The sequence below is a fragment of the Ranitomeya imitator genome, chromosome 9 (genome assembly GCF_032444005.1).
Source record: "Ranitomeya imitator isolate aRanImi1 chromosome 9, aRanImi1.pri, whole genome shotgun sequence".
Classification (NCBI taxonomy): Eukaryota; Metazoa; Chordata; class Amphibia; order Anura; family Dendrobatidae; genus Ranitomeya; species Ranitomeya imitator.
In genome coordinates this window covers 18,887,282-18,905,896 of record NC_091290.1, presented here as the reverse complement: position 1 = coordinate 18,905,896, position 18,615 = coordinate 18,887,282, and the positions used below count along the sequence as shown (strand labels likewise).

At 39.8% G+C, this 18,615-nt stretch overlaps 1 protein-coding gene and 1 long non-coding RNA gene across 3 annotated transcripts in view; one reads left to right on the top strand and one right to left on the bottom strand.

Moving 5' to 3' along the window:
• Window positions 1-2,591, bottom strand: part of ALX4 (ALX homeobox 4) — a 111,802-nt gene extending 109,211 nt beyond the window's left edge. Inside the window, exon 1 of the mRNA XM_069739254.1 lies at window positions 2,039-2,591. Coding sequence (XP_069595355.1) covers window positions 2,039-2,450 — 412 coding nt within the window. The 5' untranslated portion in view covers window positions 2,451-2,591. The remainder of the gene's footprint in view (window positions 1-2,038) is intronic.
• Window positions 2,592-5,390: 2,799 nt separating this feature from the next.
• Window positions 5,391-18,615, top strand: part of LOC138649681 (uncharacterized) — a 36,186-nt gene continuing 22,961 nt past the window's right edge. The window contains exon 1 of one of the 2 annotated variants that reach the window (XR_011315342.1): window positions 5,391-5,528. This is a non-coding gene — a long non-coding RNA (uncharacterized lncRNA). Of the gene's footprint in view, window positions 5,529-6,235; window positions 6,343-18,615 lie in introns of those variants that run through there. The other variant, XR_011315341.1, reaches the window with a different exon arrangement.

The window sequence follows — 18,615 nt, the reverse complement described above, 5'->3', positions numbered from 1 at the left end:
ATACTGATGGATTAGATGACAAATTGCAGTTTCCTAACAGCCTGAAAAGCCATGATATTTAGATGATCTATTGTGTAGGATACAATATATATATATATATATATATATATATATATATATATTATAGAAACATAATATATATATATATATATATATCTATCTATCTATTATCTGTACAAGTCCCCTCTATAATTTGTAAAGCGCTGCGGAATATGTTGGCGCTATATAAATAAAAATTATTATTATTATTATATGCTATATTATAGTAATATTATAGTAATGTAATACATATATAGGCTATATGTATATCTATAATATATATATATATATATATATATATATATATATGCACACACACCTCATCATACTGCCCCTCAGTCGCTTTCCATAGACCCCTCTGCAGCACAGTGACCTCTGTCAATAAGACACAAGCCTCATCCAGTCCACACACCCCACAGGGATCTCTACTCCTTGAATTACATTTAATCCTCATTAATGTTAAGGACACAATAAGGGACTCTGTCAATGTGTCTAATCCAAGATAAAAGGGGCAGGAAAATGAAAGCTGGTGTAAAATTAGTACCCGGGGTAACTGGGGCAAATTAAAAGTTCACTGGGGATTAAGAGTAGTCGTTGTATTATTAGACCGAATAAATAATACCTAAAAATAAAGAGCGATGGTCACCACCGGGGATTATGACCGTGTTCTGATCGGGGCATCACTATAATGCGGCATCTATAGATCTCCATGTAGTCGGACAGTGATGGATGTAATAAACTTCATTAATGTAATAACTCTCCCCCAACCGAAATACACCGATCTGACTCTGGTCGTGCGATCTCACACAATCCGTCAATTACTCGTGGCTGTTGTAGGATTTGGGGGCTTTGTAGCTAAATTTAAGGTGAATTATAAAGTCACTAAAAGATCAAATATATTATATATACACATACATAACACACACATATTGTTATAATATATTCTACACATTATATATATTTATATAGAATGAATATTTAGATCTCACGCAGAAAACTCTGTTCACTGCCTTAACAAAAGCAGCAGTCTAGCCTCACACCACTATATAAAATGCGGTCTATCCATCTGTCTATCATATAATATCTTTATGTATCTACTTATATCTATGTATTCTGTCTATTGTCATTCTTTTTTGAGAATATCTAACAAGTTGTTTTTCTGTATACAGTAGCTATCTACCTACCAATCCATCCCACATATCTATCTATCTATCTATCTATCCATCTCTATCCCCCATATCTATCCATTATCTATTATCTATCGATCTATCATCTATCCTTCATATTTATTATCTATCTATTATCGATCTATCATCTATCCCCCCTTATCTATTATCTATCATCTATTATCTATCTATCTATTATCTATCATCCATTATCTATCGATCTATCATCTATCCCCCATATCTATCTCTATCCATCAATCCCCCATATCTATCATCTATCCCCCATATCTATTATCTATATATCATCTATCCCCCATATGTATTATCTGTATATTATCAATCCCCCATATCTATTATCTATATATCATCTATCCCCCATATGTATTATCTGTATATTATCAATCCCCCATATCTATTATCTATATATCATCTATCCCCCATATCTATTATCTATATATCATCTATCCCCCATATCTATTATCTGTATATTATCTATCCCCCATATCTATTCTCTATATATTATCTATCCCCCATATCTATTATCTATATATCATCTATCCCCCATATCTATTATCTGTATATTATCTATCCCCCATATCTATTATCTGTATATTATCTATCCCCCATATCTATTCTCTATATATTATCTATCCCCCATATCTATTATCTGTATATTATCTATCCCCCATATCTAATCTCTATATATTATCTATCCCCCATATCTATTATCTGTATATTATCTATCCCCCATATCTATTATCTATATACTGATCCATCCCTCATATCCATCATCCTTTCTCCAATCCTTGAGCATGGCTATGGTGGTCTCTTACCGTAGCAAGGAATGAGGGGGTCTCCAGGGCTGTCTTGCAGTTTCAGGCTGTCTGTAGGAGACTTGCAGGAGCTGTTCTGCATGTAGATGTGAGGCTGCTGTTGTGGCTGGCTGTGGTGAGACTGGTACTTGGTGAAGGAGCCTTGCTGTTGTTGTTGCTGTTGCTGCTGCTGTTGCTGCTGCTGCTGCTCGCTGGTGTTGCCATCCAAAGACTGGCACTCCTGCTGGAAGGAGCCCCTCGACTTGTCTCCAAAGCCTTGTCCTTTGCTGGCCAGGAAAGCAGGACTAAACTTATCACTGGGCTGGAATGCCCTAAAAGGAGAACTCTGGAGCTCTCTGCCTTGCGTGGCCGGGCTGTAGTAACAATCCATGGCAGTGGCTTCACAATAAGACAAACATGGATCAGCATTCATTCCTAAAATAAAAGGCCCGATGTGTCCGGGGTTTTTGGAGGGGCACCAGCTCACTAGGAGTTTCTCCTCTAGCTCCCTCCCCCTCTACCTCTCCTCTGCTCTCTGGTTTCCTCTCTCACCAGTTCTTCTTCTCCTGGCTCTGGCTTTCTTCCCCCTTCTCTGTGCGCTCTTCTCCTCTGCCTCTTCCTCACTCCCTCTGCTCTTCCTCTTCCCCCTTCTCTGTGCGCCCTTCTCCTCTGCCTCTTCCTCACTCCCTCTGCTCTTCCTCTTCCCCCTTCTCTGTGCGCTCTTCTCCTCTGCCTCTTCCTCACTCCCTCTGCTCTTCCTCTTCCCCCTTCTCTGTGCGCTCTTCTCCTCTTCCTCACTCCCTCTGCTCTTCCTCTTCCCCCTTCTCTGTGCGCTCTTCTCCTCTGCCTCTTCCTCACTCCCTCTGCTCTTCCTCTTCCCCCTTCTCTGTGCGCTCTTCTCCTCTGCCTCTTCCTCACTCCCTCTGCTCTTCCTCTTCCCCCTTCTCTGTGCGCTCTTCTCCTCTGCCTCTTCCTCACTCCCTCTGCTCTTCCTCTTCCCCCTTCTCTGTGCGCTCTTCTCCTCTGCCTCTTCCTCACTCCCTCTGCTCTTCCTCTTCCCCTGGTCTCTCTCCTCCTTTCTCTGGAGATTTGCTCTTGGTACCTTTCTCCTCGTCCAGATCCAAGATGCTCCTCACTGTCTCTCCCCCAAACCCAACAATCCTCCTCAGTCAAGTTAATAAGAGGGTGGTGACACAGGGGGGGAGGTGGGGGGTATATGGACCATTAAACTTTCTCCATAAAAAAAGCCTTTTAGATAAAAATAAAGGAAAGGACACATGACATTAATGTAATTAGGAGGTGAATGTGGAATATGCCAGCAGCACAAGGGTTTAGGGTCTGGACACACTTCATTTTCCATGGATTCGCTCTGTTCAGAAGGAGGTGTGTATATCTGAGCCCAGAGAGATGGTACTGTCTCTTTAAATGAAGGATCCTCCTCCCATATCCTGTTACCATAAGATAGAACATATACATACACACATATGACCATCATGTATATTTTACACAATTTTCATCACCTCGAAGCAAGAAAGTATAAATCCAATACTAATAAAACTAAGATTTAGTTATTAAACTACCTAATTATGGGAAGGGGGTTGGTTAACTGTAGATATATAGCACAGGACCCCTGCAATCCTGGGCTGGATATACATGTATACTGTGTATTCTACGAACCATGAGCATATTTTAGATATTTTATACTATCACTTTATATTTTAGCATCTATATTACATGCTAGAATTTGCATGTTGGCAATTTTGGGGTATTCCTTATCTACCAGGCATTGCCTACAATTGGAGTGTCTTGACTTTAGGATCTTTTTTTAGAAAGGTTTTAGATAGAAAGCCCATTACACAGGTAGGATTACAATAAACATCTTCCCCCAGTAACGATGGATACAATTAATCGAATCAATTTCATACCCATAGTCCTACCTAATTTTTATCCACAAAGAATCTAAGGAAGGCTCATATTGATACATTGTAACAAACAGAGAAATTGGTGCAGCTGCTGCAGCAGTCTTTATCTATCTCTATATCCATCCATCTATCCATGTATTTGTCCATTTACCTCTCTTTCTAGCTATATTATCCATCTATCCCACCTATCTATCCATGTATTTGTCCATTTACATCTCTTTCTAGCTATATTATCCATCTATCCCACCTATCTATCCATGTATTTGTCCATTTACCTCTCTTTCTAGCTATAGTATCCATCTATTCCACCTATCTATCCATCTATTTATTTGTCCATTTACCTCTCTTCCTATCTATAGTATCCATCTATCCCACCTATCCATCTATTTATTTGTCCATTTCCCTCTCTTTCTAGCAATAGTATCCATCTATCTCACCTATCTATCCATGTATTTATTTGTCCATTTACCTCTCTTTCTAGCTATAGTATCCATCTCTCCCACCTATCTATCCATCTATTTATTTGTCCATTTACCTCTCTTCCTATCTATAGTATCCATCTATCCCACCTATCTATTTATTTGTCCATTTACCTCTCTTCCTATCTATAGTATCCATCTATCCCACCTATCTATTTATTTGTCCATTTACCTCTCTTTCTAGCTATAGTATCCATCCATCGAATGGAAAGACATATAGGAAATAGATTTGACATGGTGTCTTATACCTTGTAGTATTTTTTGTATATATCAGGATAATTATTATTACTGTTGTTTTTATATTATTATTACTATTATTATCTCTATTCAATCAAAACCCAAAAGCACATTTTTCCCCATCCCTAGACACATTTTAGGTCAGATCCACAATGATGCACCCCAAAAAGAACCGCACAGAAATGCCACTGATCCTCCATCCACGATCACTTCCAAGCAGCTCCTTCTTCGATCTCCATCCAAAAAGTTTTGTTACCTTAACGGTTTGTTAAGTCACTTTCTTTGACTTTTAATTTACTTTAAGTAACTCATAATTCACTTTTGTAACTTCAACTGTGACTTTTAAGTTAAAAAGTTTTGTTAAGTAACAGAAGCGCTGATACTTGTAGTTCTTCCAGCACCCCAGCGCCCTCTAGCCGCAGTGTATCAGAAGAACTTCTTAAAAGCCACATTAACCCCTTTTCTCCCACAGTTCATTATAGCATTAGATTCAAGGTAATAAATATTTGAGATTTCCTAAAAGTTATGGATTCTTCCTAATAAAATTATTAAAGTGTCAATTAAAAAAAAACAAACAAAAGAATCACTTGGTTACTTTATTAGCTGACCAGAGCCCAATGTCCCCAAGAGCTGACACTTCATTTATGGGGATGTCCCAGAGCCTTGACCAGGAGCTCAGCCAAAGAAAGCAGCTTTCAGCGAGCTCCATGTCTTATCCTCTTTACTGGCTGCTTAATTCAATCCTCATTTCTCCCAAGGTTTTCATAAAAACCAAATCAGATGGGGTTTCCTTGTTCCCAGGCTGCTGTGAATGGGAGAGAAGACTGGAGACGATTCACCCAGCACTGGCAGCCATAGATCTCCTTCTCTGGGGTGAGTATTGCTGCGATCAGCCAGCTCCAAAATACACCCCCAATACTGCAGAAACCTAGGGGTGTCAGTTTCTTTCCTCACTGTTCCTTATCTCACAAGCAGCCTCACTATATTATTATTATTTATATAGCACCATTAATTCCAGGGTGCTGTACATGATAAAGGGTTACATACAGAGTATACCTGTAATATGCAGGTATCAGTGCCATCTATGTGCTGGACTGCAGAGCTGGCAATCTGCCTGCGTATTTGCACTAATCCATTGTCAATGCATTTTATTGACTTTCACCAGTGGCCTTTTCCATAACTACAACCTCCATCATGCTCTGATTGTGAAGTACAGCAGCACACAGATAACTTATGTCTCCGGGGCATTATTTCCATTTATTGCGCCTTTGTCTCTTTTTACAAAACTATTGTCAACAATAGACATTCGCGTCCGTATTTGTTGCGATCTCTGCTCTGTTCCCTGACATTATACTGTCGCCGGAGCAATGAAATGGCGCAAAGTCAGACAGTAACGGAGATAATGGAGGGGAGACTCGGGCTTTACATAAGGAGGCGATTCCTGAGCTCAGGGCTGGAAGGAAGGAGATAAAGACGCGGCCTGTGCGCACTAATTAGATGTATGCATTAAATTAGTGACGAACTACGGAGCAAACTGCGTCTCATGAGCACAAAGTCGCTTTTATTTCTATGTTCTGTCTCTCCTGCAAAGATGAGATGCTGACAAGATGGAAAAGATTTATTACTGCAGATGAAAGGCGAGGAAAATCCATCCTTCATTGCATAATTATCCAATCCTTTTATACAGGTGATGTAACATTTTAAATGAAGTGAAATGTTGTATTTATAGGGGATCTATCTTCTACTAATCTATCTATCTCCTATCTATTTATTTATCTATTATCTATCTATTATCTATCCTTCTATCTCCTATCTATTATCTATTATCTATCATCTATCTATCTATTATCTATTCTATTTCCTATCTATCTATCATCTATTATCTATCTATCTCCTATCTATCATCTATCTATTTATCTATTATCTATCTATCCTTCTATCTCCTATCATCTATTATCTATCTATCTCCTATCTATCTTATCTCCTATTATCTATTTATCTATTATCTATCTATTATCTATCCTTCTATCGCCTATCTATCTATCCTTCTATCTCCTATTATCTATCTATTATCTATCCTTCTATCGCCTATCTATTATCTATTTATCTATTAATCTATCATCTACTATCATCTATCTATCTATTATCTATCATCTATCTTATCTATCTATATACCTATCATCTATATATCTATCATCTATTATCTATCTATCTATCATCTATATATCTATCTATCATCTATTATCTATAGATTATCTATCTCTCTATCATCTAGCTCTCTATCTATCTGTAACCCTTCTGTCTAAAGTCAATATTAACCTATTATTGGATACAATTTTATCTGTATTTCTTTTTTATCTGTCGAACTATGTTTCTGTTCAAGCTGATATTTGCACAGATCTGGTGACACTTCCATTGTGCAGCTACATCAATCCTATGACCTTCTTTTTTTTTGTCATTACACTTGTATTTCATCTATTTTCATGCATTGTAAGGTACCCTAGAAAACTACACTTATGTGGAGTTAATATTAGTGCTACATAAAATCTATCTAAAGTCCCCCCCCAAAAAAAAAACAAAACAAACAAAAACAGCAGAACTCCTCCACAAAGTAAAAAAAACTAAATATATATACACATATACAATTTGCCTTTATTAGTGCATATCCAACAGAAACATTTCCGCTCCCCCTGGAACTTTTCTTAAGGCTTGAGAAAGATTCCAAGATGAACCGAATGTTGCTATTGGATATGCACTAATAAAGGCACTTTATATATTTTTTTCACTTAGTGGAGAAGTGCTGCTGTTTTTGGGGACTTTATCTATTGTAGACCTGGTTGATGAATGATTTGGATTTTGAATCCCCATTATGCCAGTGCTACTTCTATCTATCATAGAACTTAAAAAACCATGTTAAAAATGAGGCATATAAGATTCATAATGTGGCTATACTTATATGATCAAATATTTTTGGGGGAATAGTCCTGATGTGTATAAATTCCAACAATTGTTGTTTTTTTTTTTAAAACAGTGTACAACACACATACACTACACATGTAACACTGTACACATACTGACTTGTTTGCCATCTGAGAATATTTGCTTGTCAACCACTTGGATACATTGTGACATTCAATTATACATATTCTTTTTTTTTTTTTCAGTTTTTCCCCCTTCTATTTTGAGTGACCCTTGACATTTGACATTAATCCTTCATTTTGTCACATGGCATGAACACATATATAAAATAGCGACAATGTATCAATAATAGGGACACACAGACAATACAACATTCTAAATCATTCACCGGACACTCAATGCCTGCACACCCCACAATGTGTCTTAGTGCCAAGATCTGAAATACAATTAGAGGAGCTGTAAAGTTTTATATGTATAAACCTAGTCTAACTGGGCACACAAATCTGTTCTCGGTGTGTGTCATTCATTATGGCACACTATTATAATGTGACAAAGCGGTCATCTTCTAGATCTAAAAAAAAAAAAAGCATTATGTGATAGAAACAACTGGTGCAACATTGTAAATATCATATAAATCCAGCGCTATCTACTGCACAACCAGTAAATATTATAATATTATAAACTAGTGTACCATTGTAGAGAATACCCAACCAGTGCAACATGGTAAATCATAGAAACCTATCTGCTGCACAAAGAGTAGACATTCTAAATAACTAATGTAATATTATACAGAACATGCAACTAGTGCAACATGGCGAAAGCCAAAAGGCAAAAGCAGGGCTTCCTATAAGGTATACACACCCAGAAAAGCAATAATATATATATATATATATATATATATATATATATATATATACATACATACATACACAGTGTATGATAATGCAAAACTAATGCTACATGATGAAGTCTACAAAGTCTAATCCATGCCTGGGGCCAAATTCATTATCACCCCATGTACTAAGTGGGTCCAGGTCCAGTTTTGATAGGGTGGGATGTACAGTCATTGACAGGAGGTGTTTATCTCTGTAGGGGTATGGTTGCCTTATTATAAGGAGAATAGCGGTTACTACATCCAGGAGTTTTATAATGGAAAACATTAGTGTCCAGTCCTGTGTATGAATTGATGACAGCAGTAGGTCAAAGGCTTTATAAGATTTGGAAGCAGCAACATGAACATTAATGTACTGTCCTGTGTATGTATGTCGAGACAATAGTATCAAGTCTTAGAAGATGGGAGCGTTTGTTCCTAGACCGGTATGTGCAGAGATAACAGTATCAGGTCTAAGACTTTAGAAGATGTAAAGGAACAAAAAGAGCAAGGAGAGTGGCCAGTCCATGGGTTCACAATGGGATCACTCATGGGGACAACAGTGGGAACATAAATGTCCAACTTTTCAGTGGTGGAAAGACAGTTCCCAGCTCAGTGTTTTATAACATGAATAAACAGTAATGGGAACATAGGTGTACAGCCTTACATATGTGAAAGATATAGTGCAAGGTCCATTGAATAATAAGGTATGGGAACCGTAAAGAAAAAATGAAGTGACATTGCTGGGTCCAGCACTTTGGAAAAAGTGGGAATATTAGTGTTCGATCTTATACAAGTAGTGATGACAGTACCAGGTTCAGTGCTTTATAACATGGAGGAATGGGCATGGGAACATTGGCGTACAGCCCTATATATTAAGAATGGATAGAGCTAAGTTAATTGAAAATGGCTAAATTACTCTACTGTCTTATATAAAAGATGCCAGGTCCAACACTTTAGAAAATGTGGGAACATTAGTGTTCAATCTTATACAATAATTGTACCAGGTGCTTTATAATATGTAGGAACAGCAATGGGAACAATTGTGCTCCTCACCAATCCGAAGAATATTGCAGCTCACTTGGCCGTTTCCATATCTCTCATAGACTATAATGGAGAATGTTACTTCTCCGCTGCACACAGGGGACCAATTCTGGTACTTTAGATCCTTCAAAAAACAATATGCAACATATAATCTTAAACATGATAAAATGCAGTCTTCAGATTGAAAGCAAATATGGCATTAGATATCCAGTACTATACTATTTTTAGATTGTCTAAAATATATAAGTAATAGTCATGTAAAGCGCCATGGAATAAATGGTGCTATAATAATAATAATAAATACTATGCAATTATTTTAGTTTGTAGCACTTTTAAATTATATTATTTATTATATTATAATATATAATAATGTATATTATATTATGATATTTGTAGTTATTTTATGTTTTTTTCCCTTGTTTTTTTGTTTAAATTTTATTTGCCATGATAAAACCTGCGATGTTACATTTTGCCTTATTTATTTGTAGAATACAGTGGGGCAAAAAAGTATTTAGTCAGTCAGCAGTAGTGCAAGTTCCACCACTTAAAAAGATGAGAGGCGTCTGTAATTTACATCATAGGTAGACCCAACTATGGGAGACAAACTGAGAAAAAAAAAATCCAGAAAATCACATTGTCTGTTTTTTTAACAATTTATTTGCATATTATGGTGGAAAATAAGTATTTGGTCAGAAACAAAATTTCATCTCAATACTTTGTAATATATCGTTTGTTGGCAATGACAGAGGTCAAACGTTTTCTGTAAGTCTTCACAAGGTTGCCACACACTGTTGTTGGTATGTTGGCCCATTCCTCCATGCAGATCTCCTCTAGAGCAGTGATGTTTTTGGCTTTTCGCTTGGCAACACGGACTTTCAACTCCCTCCAAAGGTTTTCTATAGGGTTGAGATCTGGAGACTGGCTAGGCCACTCCAGGACCTTGAAACGCTTCTTACGAAGCCACTCCTTCGTTGCCCTGGCGGTGTGCTTTGGATCATTGTCATGTTGAAAGACCCAGCCACGTTTCATCTTCAATGCCCTTGCTGATGGAAGGAGGTTTGCACTCAAAATCTCACGATACATGGCCCCATTCATTCTTTCATGTACCCGGATCAGTCGTCCTTGCCCCTTTGCAGAGAAACAGCCCCAAAGCATGATGTTTCCACCATCATGCTTTACAGTAGGTATGGTGTTTGATGGATGCAACTCAGTATTCTTTTTCCTCCAAACACGACAAGTTGTGTTTCTACCAAACAGTTCCAGTTTGGTTTCATCAGACCATAGGACATTCTCCCAAAACTCCTCTGGATCATCCAAATGCTCTCTAGCAAACTTCAGACGGGCCCGGACATGTACTGGCTTAAGCAGTGGGACACGTCTGGCACTGCAGGATCTGAATCCATGGTGGCGTAGTGTGTTACTTATGGTAGGCCTTGTTACATTGGTCCCAGCTCTCTGCAGTTCATTCACTAGGTCCCCCCGCGTGGTTCTGGGATTTTTGCTCACCATTCTTGTGATCATTCTGACCCCACGGGGTGGGATTTTGCGTGGAGCCCCAGATCGAGGGAGATTATCAGTGGTCTTGTATGTCTTCCATTTTCTAATTATTGCTCCCACTGTTGATTTCTTCACTCCAAGCTGGTTGGCTATTGCAGATTCAGTCTTCCCAGCCTGGTGCAGGGCTACAATTTTGTTTCTGGTGTCCTTTGACAGCTCTTTGGTCTTCACCATAGTGGAGTTTGGAGTCAGACTGTTTGAGGGTGTGCACAGGTGTCTTTTTATACTGATAACAAGTTTAAACAGGTGCCATTACTACAGGTAATGAGTGGAGGAAATAGGAGACTCTTAAAGAAGAAGTTACAGGTCTGTGAGAGCAAGAAATCTTGATTGTTTGTTTCTGACCAAATACTTATTTTCCACCATAATATGCAAATAAATTGTTAAAAAAATAGACAATGTGATTTTCTGGATTTTTTTTTCTCAGTTTGTCTCCCATAGTTGAGGTCTACCTATGATGTAAATTACAGACGCCTCTCATCTTTTTAAGTGGTGGAACTTGCACTATTGCTGACTGACTAAATACTTTTTTGCCCCACTGTATGTCTAATAGCCTTGTGGTAGGATAAGCAGAGGCCACCGCTAAATAGTTTAATCCAAGCAGCAAGTTCTATTTTCTTAACACCTGGTACTTAGAGGGCATCTTAAGTGCCTGGTGTTTTCCTATAATGTTGAGAGAAAATGAGTCGGGTTTTATCCACTGCCAAAACATATAGCAGCTTATGGCTGTAATTTCACATGGAATTCCATCTGCGGAAAAGTCAGAATAAGCAGATGGATGTAAGCGGGGGCTTGGGTTACCGCCATTTAGTGTCACTTACAAGAGGAGAATCTCTGTCATTTAGGGTCTCTTAAGACTTATGTTCTGCATGATCCTCCTATGGCATCCTCAAAATTTATTTTATAGTGTTGGATTTATTTTCAATTAGTGCCCAATTTTGATTCATTTAGAGGTTAAACCGATATTTGCATCTTGGAAAGTAGAGAGTCAACCAATAAGGCTGCAGTGAGACCTTCCTTAAAGTCCCAGTCAAATATTTGGTCAACTTGATAACTTTTTTGGAAAATTTTGGGTAACATAGATGCAATGACATTTCATCATAACGGTGTTTTCTCAGGCTGCAGAATGCACATCTGGCTAGATCTATAGTGATACAGAGAAGATGGATGGATCACAGGTCCCTTTGTCTTCGTTCAGTGGATGGATCTCGTGTACCATTGATAGGTTTCATACTTGCTTGGTTTGACCTCCTACTAGGTCGAAAGAACAATAGAATTCCAAGAAGTCCAAGGCACCGAAAACTAATTATTGTATAAAACTTGACTTTTATTCCATAGTATTAAAAAATAGAACAATAGGAAGACAAGGCAACGTTTTGGACTTATCTGGCCTTTTCCCAAGCCTAGAAAATACAGCTATAATATATATTTTATAGGCTTCAAAAAGGCCAGATATGGCTGAAACATTGCCTTGTCTTCCTTTTTTTTCTAATACTATGGGATAAAAGTCAAGTTTTATAGAAGGAATACTCTTTGGTGCCTTGAGCTAATTGGAATTCTGGTTCCATTGTTTTTTTTCAGAATCTTAAAATGCTGGATGACAAACAATCAACTGGTCATTGTGCAGCATTTTCACCTTGAAATAAGCAAACAGAAATATTATATACACACACACATACACATATACTGTATACACTGCTCAAAAAATAAAGGGAACACTAAAATCCCACATCCTAGATATCACTGAATGAAATATTCCAGTTGTAAATCTTTATTCATTACATGGTGGAATGTGTTGAGAACAATAGAACCTAAAAATTCTCAACATAATCACAACTGATATCCCATGGAGGCCTGGAGTTGGAATGATGCTCAAAATCAAAGTGGAAAATGAAGTTACAGGCTGATCCAACTTCAGTGGAAATGCCTCAAGACAAGGAAATGATGCTCAGTGATGTGTGTGGCCTCCACGTGCCAGTATGACCTCCCTACAATGCCTGGGCATGCTCCTGATGAGGCGGCGGATGGTCTCCTGAGGGGTCTCCTCCCAGACCTGGACTAAAGCATCCGCCAACTCCCGGACAGTCTGTGATGCAACGTGACGTTGGTGGATGGAGCGAGACATGATGTCCCAAATGTGCTCAATTGGATTCAGGTCTTGGGAATGAGTGGGCCAGTCCATAGCTTCAATGTCTTCATCATGCAGGAACTGCTGATACACTCCAGCCACATGAGGTCTGGCATTGTCCTGCATTAGGAGGAACCCAGGGCCAACCGCACCAGCATATGGTCTCACAAGGGGTCTGAGGATCTCATCTTGGTACCTAATGGCATTCAGGCTACCTCTGGCGAGCACATGGAGGACTGTGCGGCTCTCTAAAGAAATGCCACCCCACACCATTACTGACCCACTGCCATACCGGTCATGCTAAAGGATGTTGCAGGCAGCAGATCGCTCTCCACGGCGTCTCCAGACTGTCACGTCTGTCACACGTGCTCAGTGTGAACCTGCTTTCATCTGTGAAGAGCACAGGGCGCCAGTGGCAAATTTGCCAATCCTGGTGTTCTGTGGCAAATACCATGCATCCTGCATGGTGTTGGACTGTGAGCACAACCCCCATCTGTGGACGTCGGGCCCTCAGACCATCCTCATGGAGTCAATTTCTAACCATTTGTGCAGAGACATGTACATTTGTGGTCTGCTGGAGGTCATTTTGCAGGGTTCTGGCAGTGCTCCTCCTGTTCCTCCTTGCGCAAAGGCGGAGGTAGCGGTCCTGCTGCTGGGTTGTTGCCCTCCTTCGGCCCCCCTCCACATCTCCTGGTGTACTGGCCTGTCACCTGGTAGTACCTCCAGCCTCTGAACACTACGGTGACAGACACAGCAAACCTTCTTGCCATAGCTCGCATTGATGTGCCATCCTGGATGAGCTGCACTACCTGAGCCACTTGTGTGGGTTGTAGAGTCCATCTCATGCTACCACAAGTGTGAAAGAACAACCAACATTCAAAAGTGACCAAAACATCAGCCAGAAAGCATTGGTCCTGAGATGTGGTCTGTGGTCCCCACCTGCAGAACCACTCCTTTATTGAGTGTGTCTTGATAATTGCCAATAATTTCCATTTGTTGTCTATTTCATTTGCACAACAGCATGTGAAATTGATTGTCAAACAGTGTTGCTTCCTAAGTGAACAGTTTGATTTCACAGAAGTTTGATTTACTTGGAGTTAGATTCCGTGTTCCCTTTATTTTTTTTTGAGCAGTGTATATATACACCTCCACGAGAAGACAGCTTAAAAGGGTATTTCCATCTCCAAGATCCTATCCCATTATGTAGTAGATGTAATAATATTATCAATCAGTATAGCTCTTCTGATTAGCCATGTCTCTTACTCCATGTGCAGGGCATTGCAGTAGCTTAGATTTCCATGGTTACGACCACTAACACCTAACTAACTAATGGTCACTGCAATGCCCTGCACATATAACTAGATAGCATTGGAATTTTTATTATTTGAATCCAATTTCAGCTTATTTTTTAAAAAAATCCCAACAGCCCCTTTAACAGGAATCTGCTTAGGAATGCATCGACACAACCCCAATGCACCTCCAGGCTAATTTGTATTTCAAAGCTTGATTCTTAAGCATTTGCACATTGGATTACTACAAAACTATGGCACTGTAAAACCTTTTCAGCCTTCCCACGAGTTTCCTTTCTGTAGTATAATTGCCCTAACAGGTTTCCTATAAATGATAAAAATATTTATCTGACTGCAGCCGCCACTAGAGGGAGCTCACAAGCTTAGTGCATACAGAGATCAATGCATGAACAGTATACGGTAAGCTCTCATATAGTCTGCACTTAGGCTCATGCATTCATTTTTTATTTTTGGACTCCAAATTTAGGAATATGTCTCCCATACATGAGCACGGGAGGAATTTTTAAAAAGTTTTTTTTTTTTAGAATATTCTAGCTTCAATGTCATTTTATCTTCAATAGTCGTCAATATACCTTCCACGGCTCACAGTCTTTCTGAAACCTTCAATATTAGCTACAATATGTCGGAGTAGAAAAAACACCCTGCATTCTGTGTTTGTGACTGAATCTGCAGAGATTGTATTCAAGAAATAGCAATGTTTCCTGGATTATTTTGGTGTAATTGGAATCAGGTGACTGGGCCTGAGCTACGATACCGGATAAAACCTTTGGACAGTTAACACTAGGACTACTGGTATAGTCATTTTGACTACTTGCACTTCAGTAGTTCTAGTCGGGGTCACGAGTCCAGTAGTCCTAGTGTTAAGGAGGATCAGTTGCAATACCAGACACAACCTGTGCACATGAGTGGCGCTGTGCCCTTATGACATAACATTAATGGTCAAATTTTCTGAGATGAATGCAAGATCACAAGCAACAGGTAGAGATAAATACATGAATGTATTGTAGACAGGATCTTCATTGCATGGAGGTAGCTCCCATCAGCTTTTTGACAATGATGGCAGAGAAGTGTCTGGAGTAATATTACCCTGTGAAACATCGAACAGAAAATCATATTTTCTCAGCAGAAGTGATGGACCAAACGCTGGACCAGGATGATCCATATTTATCCGGCTGATTTTTCTCATCATATAAAAATTCCACAAAGGAAGGTGACTGGTGAAAACTGTCCAGCAGGGGGAGACACTGGGAATCACAGGTGTACAGGCTGAAAATGCCCAATTTCTGGGCTGAAATACCTACATGCATTAGAAAATATTTAGAATTGATTGATACCTTTTAATGGCTAACTGAAAAGATGGTAACAAATTTCAAGCTTTCGAGACTACACAGGTCTCTTCATCAGGCAAAGACTATTCTTCAAAGTGGTGCACGCCGTTCATGAATTTTCCGCAAAATAAAAAAAAACAAAAAATTAATTATCTTTCATTTTTGTCTTTAACCCGTTTTATGCTTTTTTATAGCAAAAGTCTTATTTTCCTTTAAATTGTTTCACACAAGTGAGAGTAGATTTGCACAAAACTTGAGACTTTTTTAAAAAAAAAAGTTTCATATGATGAATGAGCTGTGAAACATCTGGAAAAAAAAAAAAAAAAAAAAACACAGTCCAACAAAATGGCGAACATAGGACAAAAAAAACAAAAAACAGGAGACCACTTAAGAGTCTTGAAAAAGGAATACGTTAAAAAGAATTTGGCACAAATACAAAATTGGCTCAAACCATCAAGAACAAGAGAAAAAAAAACACAGACAAACGCAATAATGAATTGCGGCCAAACTGTATAATTCTGAGAATTTTTCAGGTGGGTCAATGCAAATATCGATCGTACAGATGCAGGAGTCTGCAGGAACGATCATCTGGGCTAAATTGTTGAGAGGAAGTCATTATGAAGAGACTTTTCGGCTGCGTTCACATGTTGCATTCACGAAGGACTTAACCGCAGCAGCTCTGTAAAAACACTGCAGGGACACGATGTGAACGCAGCCTAATAAGTCACTTTTCATTCTGGCTGCCTTGTTGTTATTTACACCAAATGTATCAAACTGTTGCACAATGTTTGATACATTTGACAAATATTTACAAATAAAACTTCCGCCTACAATTGTTTCTCCACTTTTTACTCCTCTTTCTCTACTGAAATAGAATTTCGCCTTTTTACGGCTTTTTAAAAAGTCATAATTCTGATTTGTAGCTGACAGTGATCCTTTCGACACCAACTTTTTCAAAGTAACAAAAGTGTCGTAAAAAAGCAAATATCTGCACTTTTTCTTTGCACAAAAATCTAGGTTTGCAATTTTGTTTTTACCTCTACTGTGCTGGATATAAAGGGTGGGAGATTTAGAACCAGGTTATGTCGTCCACACATGGAGATGGAAGACCATGATGATTCCCAGTCTTCCCACCTTATTACCAGTGAGACAGAGGAGTCTGTAGCCTCGTAAAGCCCGACAGCCGCAGCGACTCAGAAGAGCGGCCCTTTAATGCACTCACAGCCCTGGATAATAAGTGTCTTTATTGCAGTGCTGTGATCTCTGCAACATTCATCACTCTTATGTTAATGGAGGCCATCTCTACAGGTGGGTGCCCGGGCAAAGGGAAGTCACCGCCTTATAAAAAATGCAATAAATATCACACCTCCTGGGGTATGAGCATAGCATTGGTCACACTGCTGCTACAAATGACCAAGATTCTCCATTCATATAACCAGGAGTGCTGATGTACCACACTTCTATAGTAGCAACCTCTGGTACAAAGGCGGACAATGAGCAGCTAAGCTATGAAGCACTGGGGCTCTAGATGCTTTGTTAAAGGGCAATATGGCGGACAGCGTGGTGGGTCATTGTTACAGTATATAGGTCCTGGGATACCATGTACAGGTATATGCACCTCGCTGCATGTGTCCATCCCTTTGGTTGCTCGCAGCTCCAGTATTTTCTTTTACTACAAATGTCAATTTCTTTTACATTTTTTTTTGTGTTTTTCATTTGGCAAGATCAGATACGTAAGACAACAAAATAGCCATGTACAAGAAATGAGAAATAAGTCTGCAGCGCCCCAGAGACCTGGTCGTTGCAGTATAGCGCTCTGCTACTAAGGGGAGCAGCGGTACGTCTGATGGCACTAAGGAGTTCTCCTGACCAGGTATCACTAGAACACATTACACTTCACACTCCGGCCACTAGGGGGAGAAAAAGGCTTTATTTATTGGGCCACTCCTCACACTGGTAAAACTAGGGGCTGGGAAGGAAGTTAGTCAGAAGCTGACTGGGTTGGAACCAGGCAACATCCCATGGCAGGGGGTGTTGCAGGGAGAAGGCACAGGGGGGCCCCTGTCGGGCGTGGGAACCTGGCAGGTGCCTAGCGAACAGAACAGAATGTAACAGAACCGCGCCTGCACACCTTGCGGCGGTATCCAGGGGAGAGACACGAAGGGAAGCATATTGTGGAACAGTGAGAAACGAGATCAAGCACAAAGGAGAGCCAGTAAGAGTCGTGCCGAGAGAGAGAAAGGCAACATCTTACTGAGGCGCGTAGTCGGTGGCCGGATCACCGTAGGAGTAACTGACTTCAGGCCTTACTTCAAATTTCGCTGGACAGTTGATTATAGGTTGGCTGTCTACCGTCTACGCCTACGAAGACATAGGGGGCAACATTGGGAGAGGGGCGTCTCTAGGGTCCCGGAAGACCTCCAAGCCTTCCCGTCAAACGGGTGGCGTCCTAGCCATAACATACCTGGGGGACGTTAGAAACTAGCAACATCTGGAACCAAAGAACGAGAGAGAGAGAGAAAGCTGTAGAGAACGAACGAAGGAGAACAGCAGTTGTGAGGACTATTCCGAATGCTCAGCAGGGTAGGACTACAACACACAGGCGCTATTGGTAGGCAACGATTTCCATCTGCGAGGGAAACTCTGGATGTGCCCATCGGACCGGCCGGTCTCTGATAGCCCGGTTGAACGTGCTCTGGCCTGAGTATATTGAAGCCTTCAGTAAAAAAGTAAAGAGACTGCAACCTGGTGTCCTCGTTATTGCCTGCACCTCACACCATCACCATCCACCTGACTGGGAAGC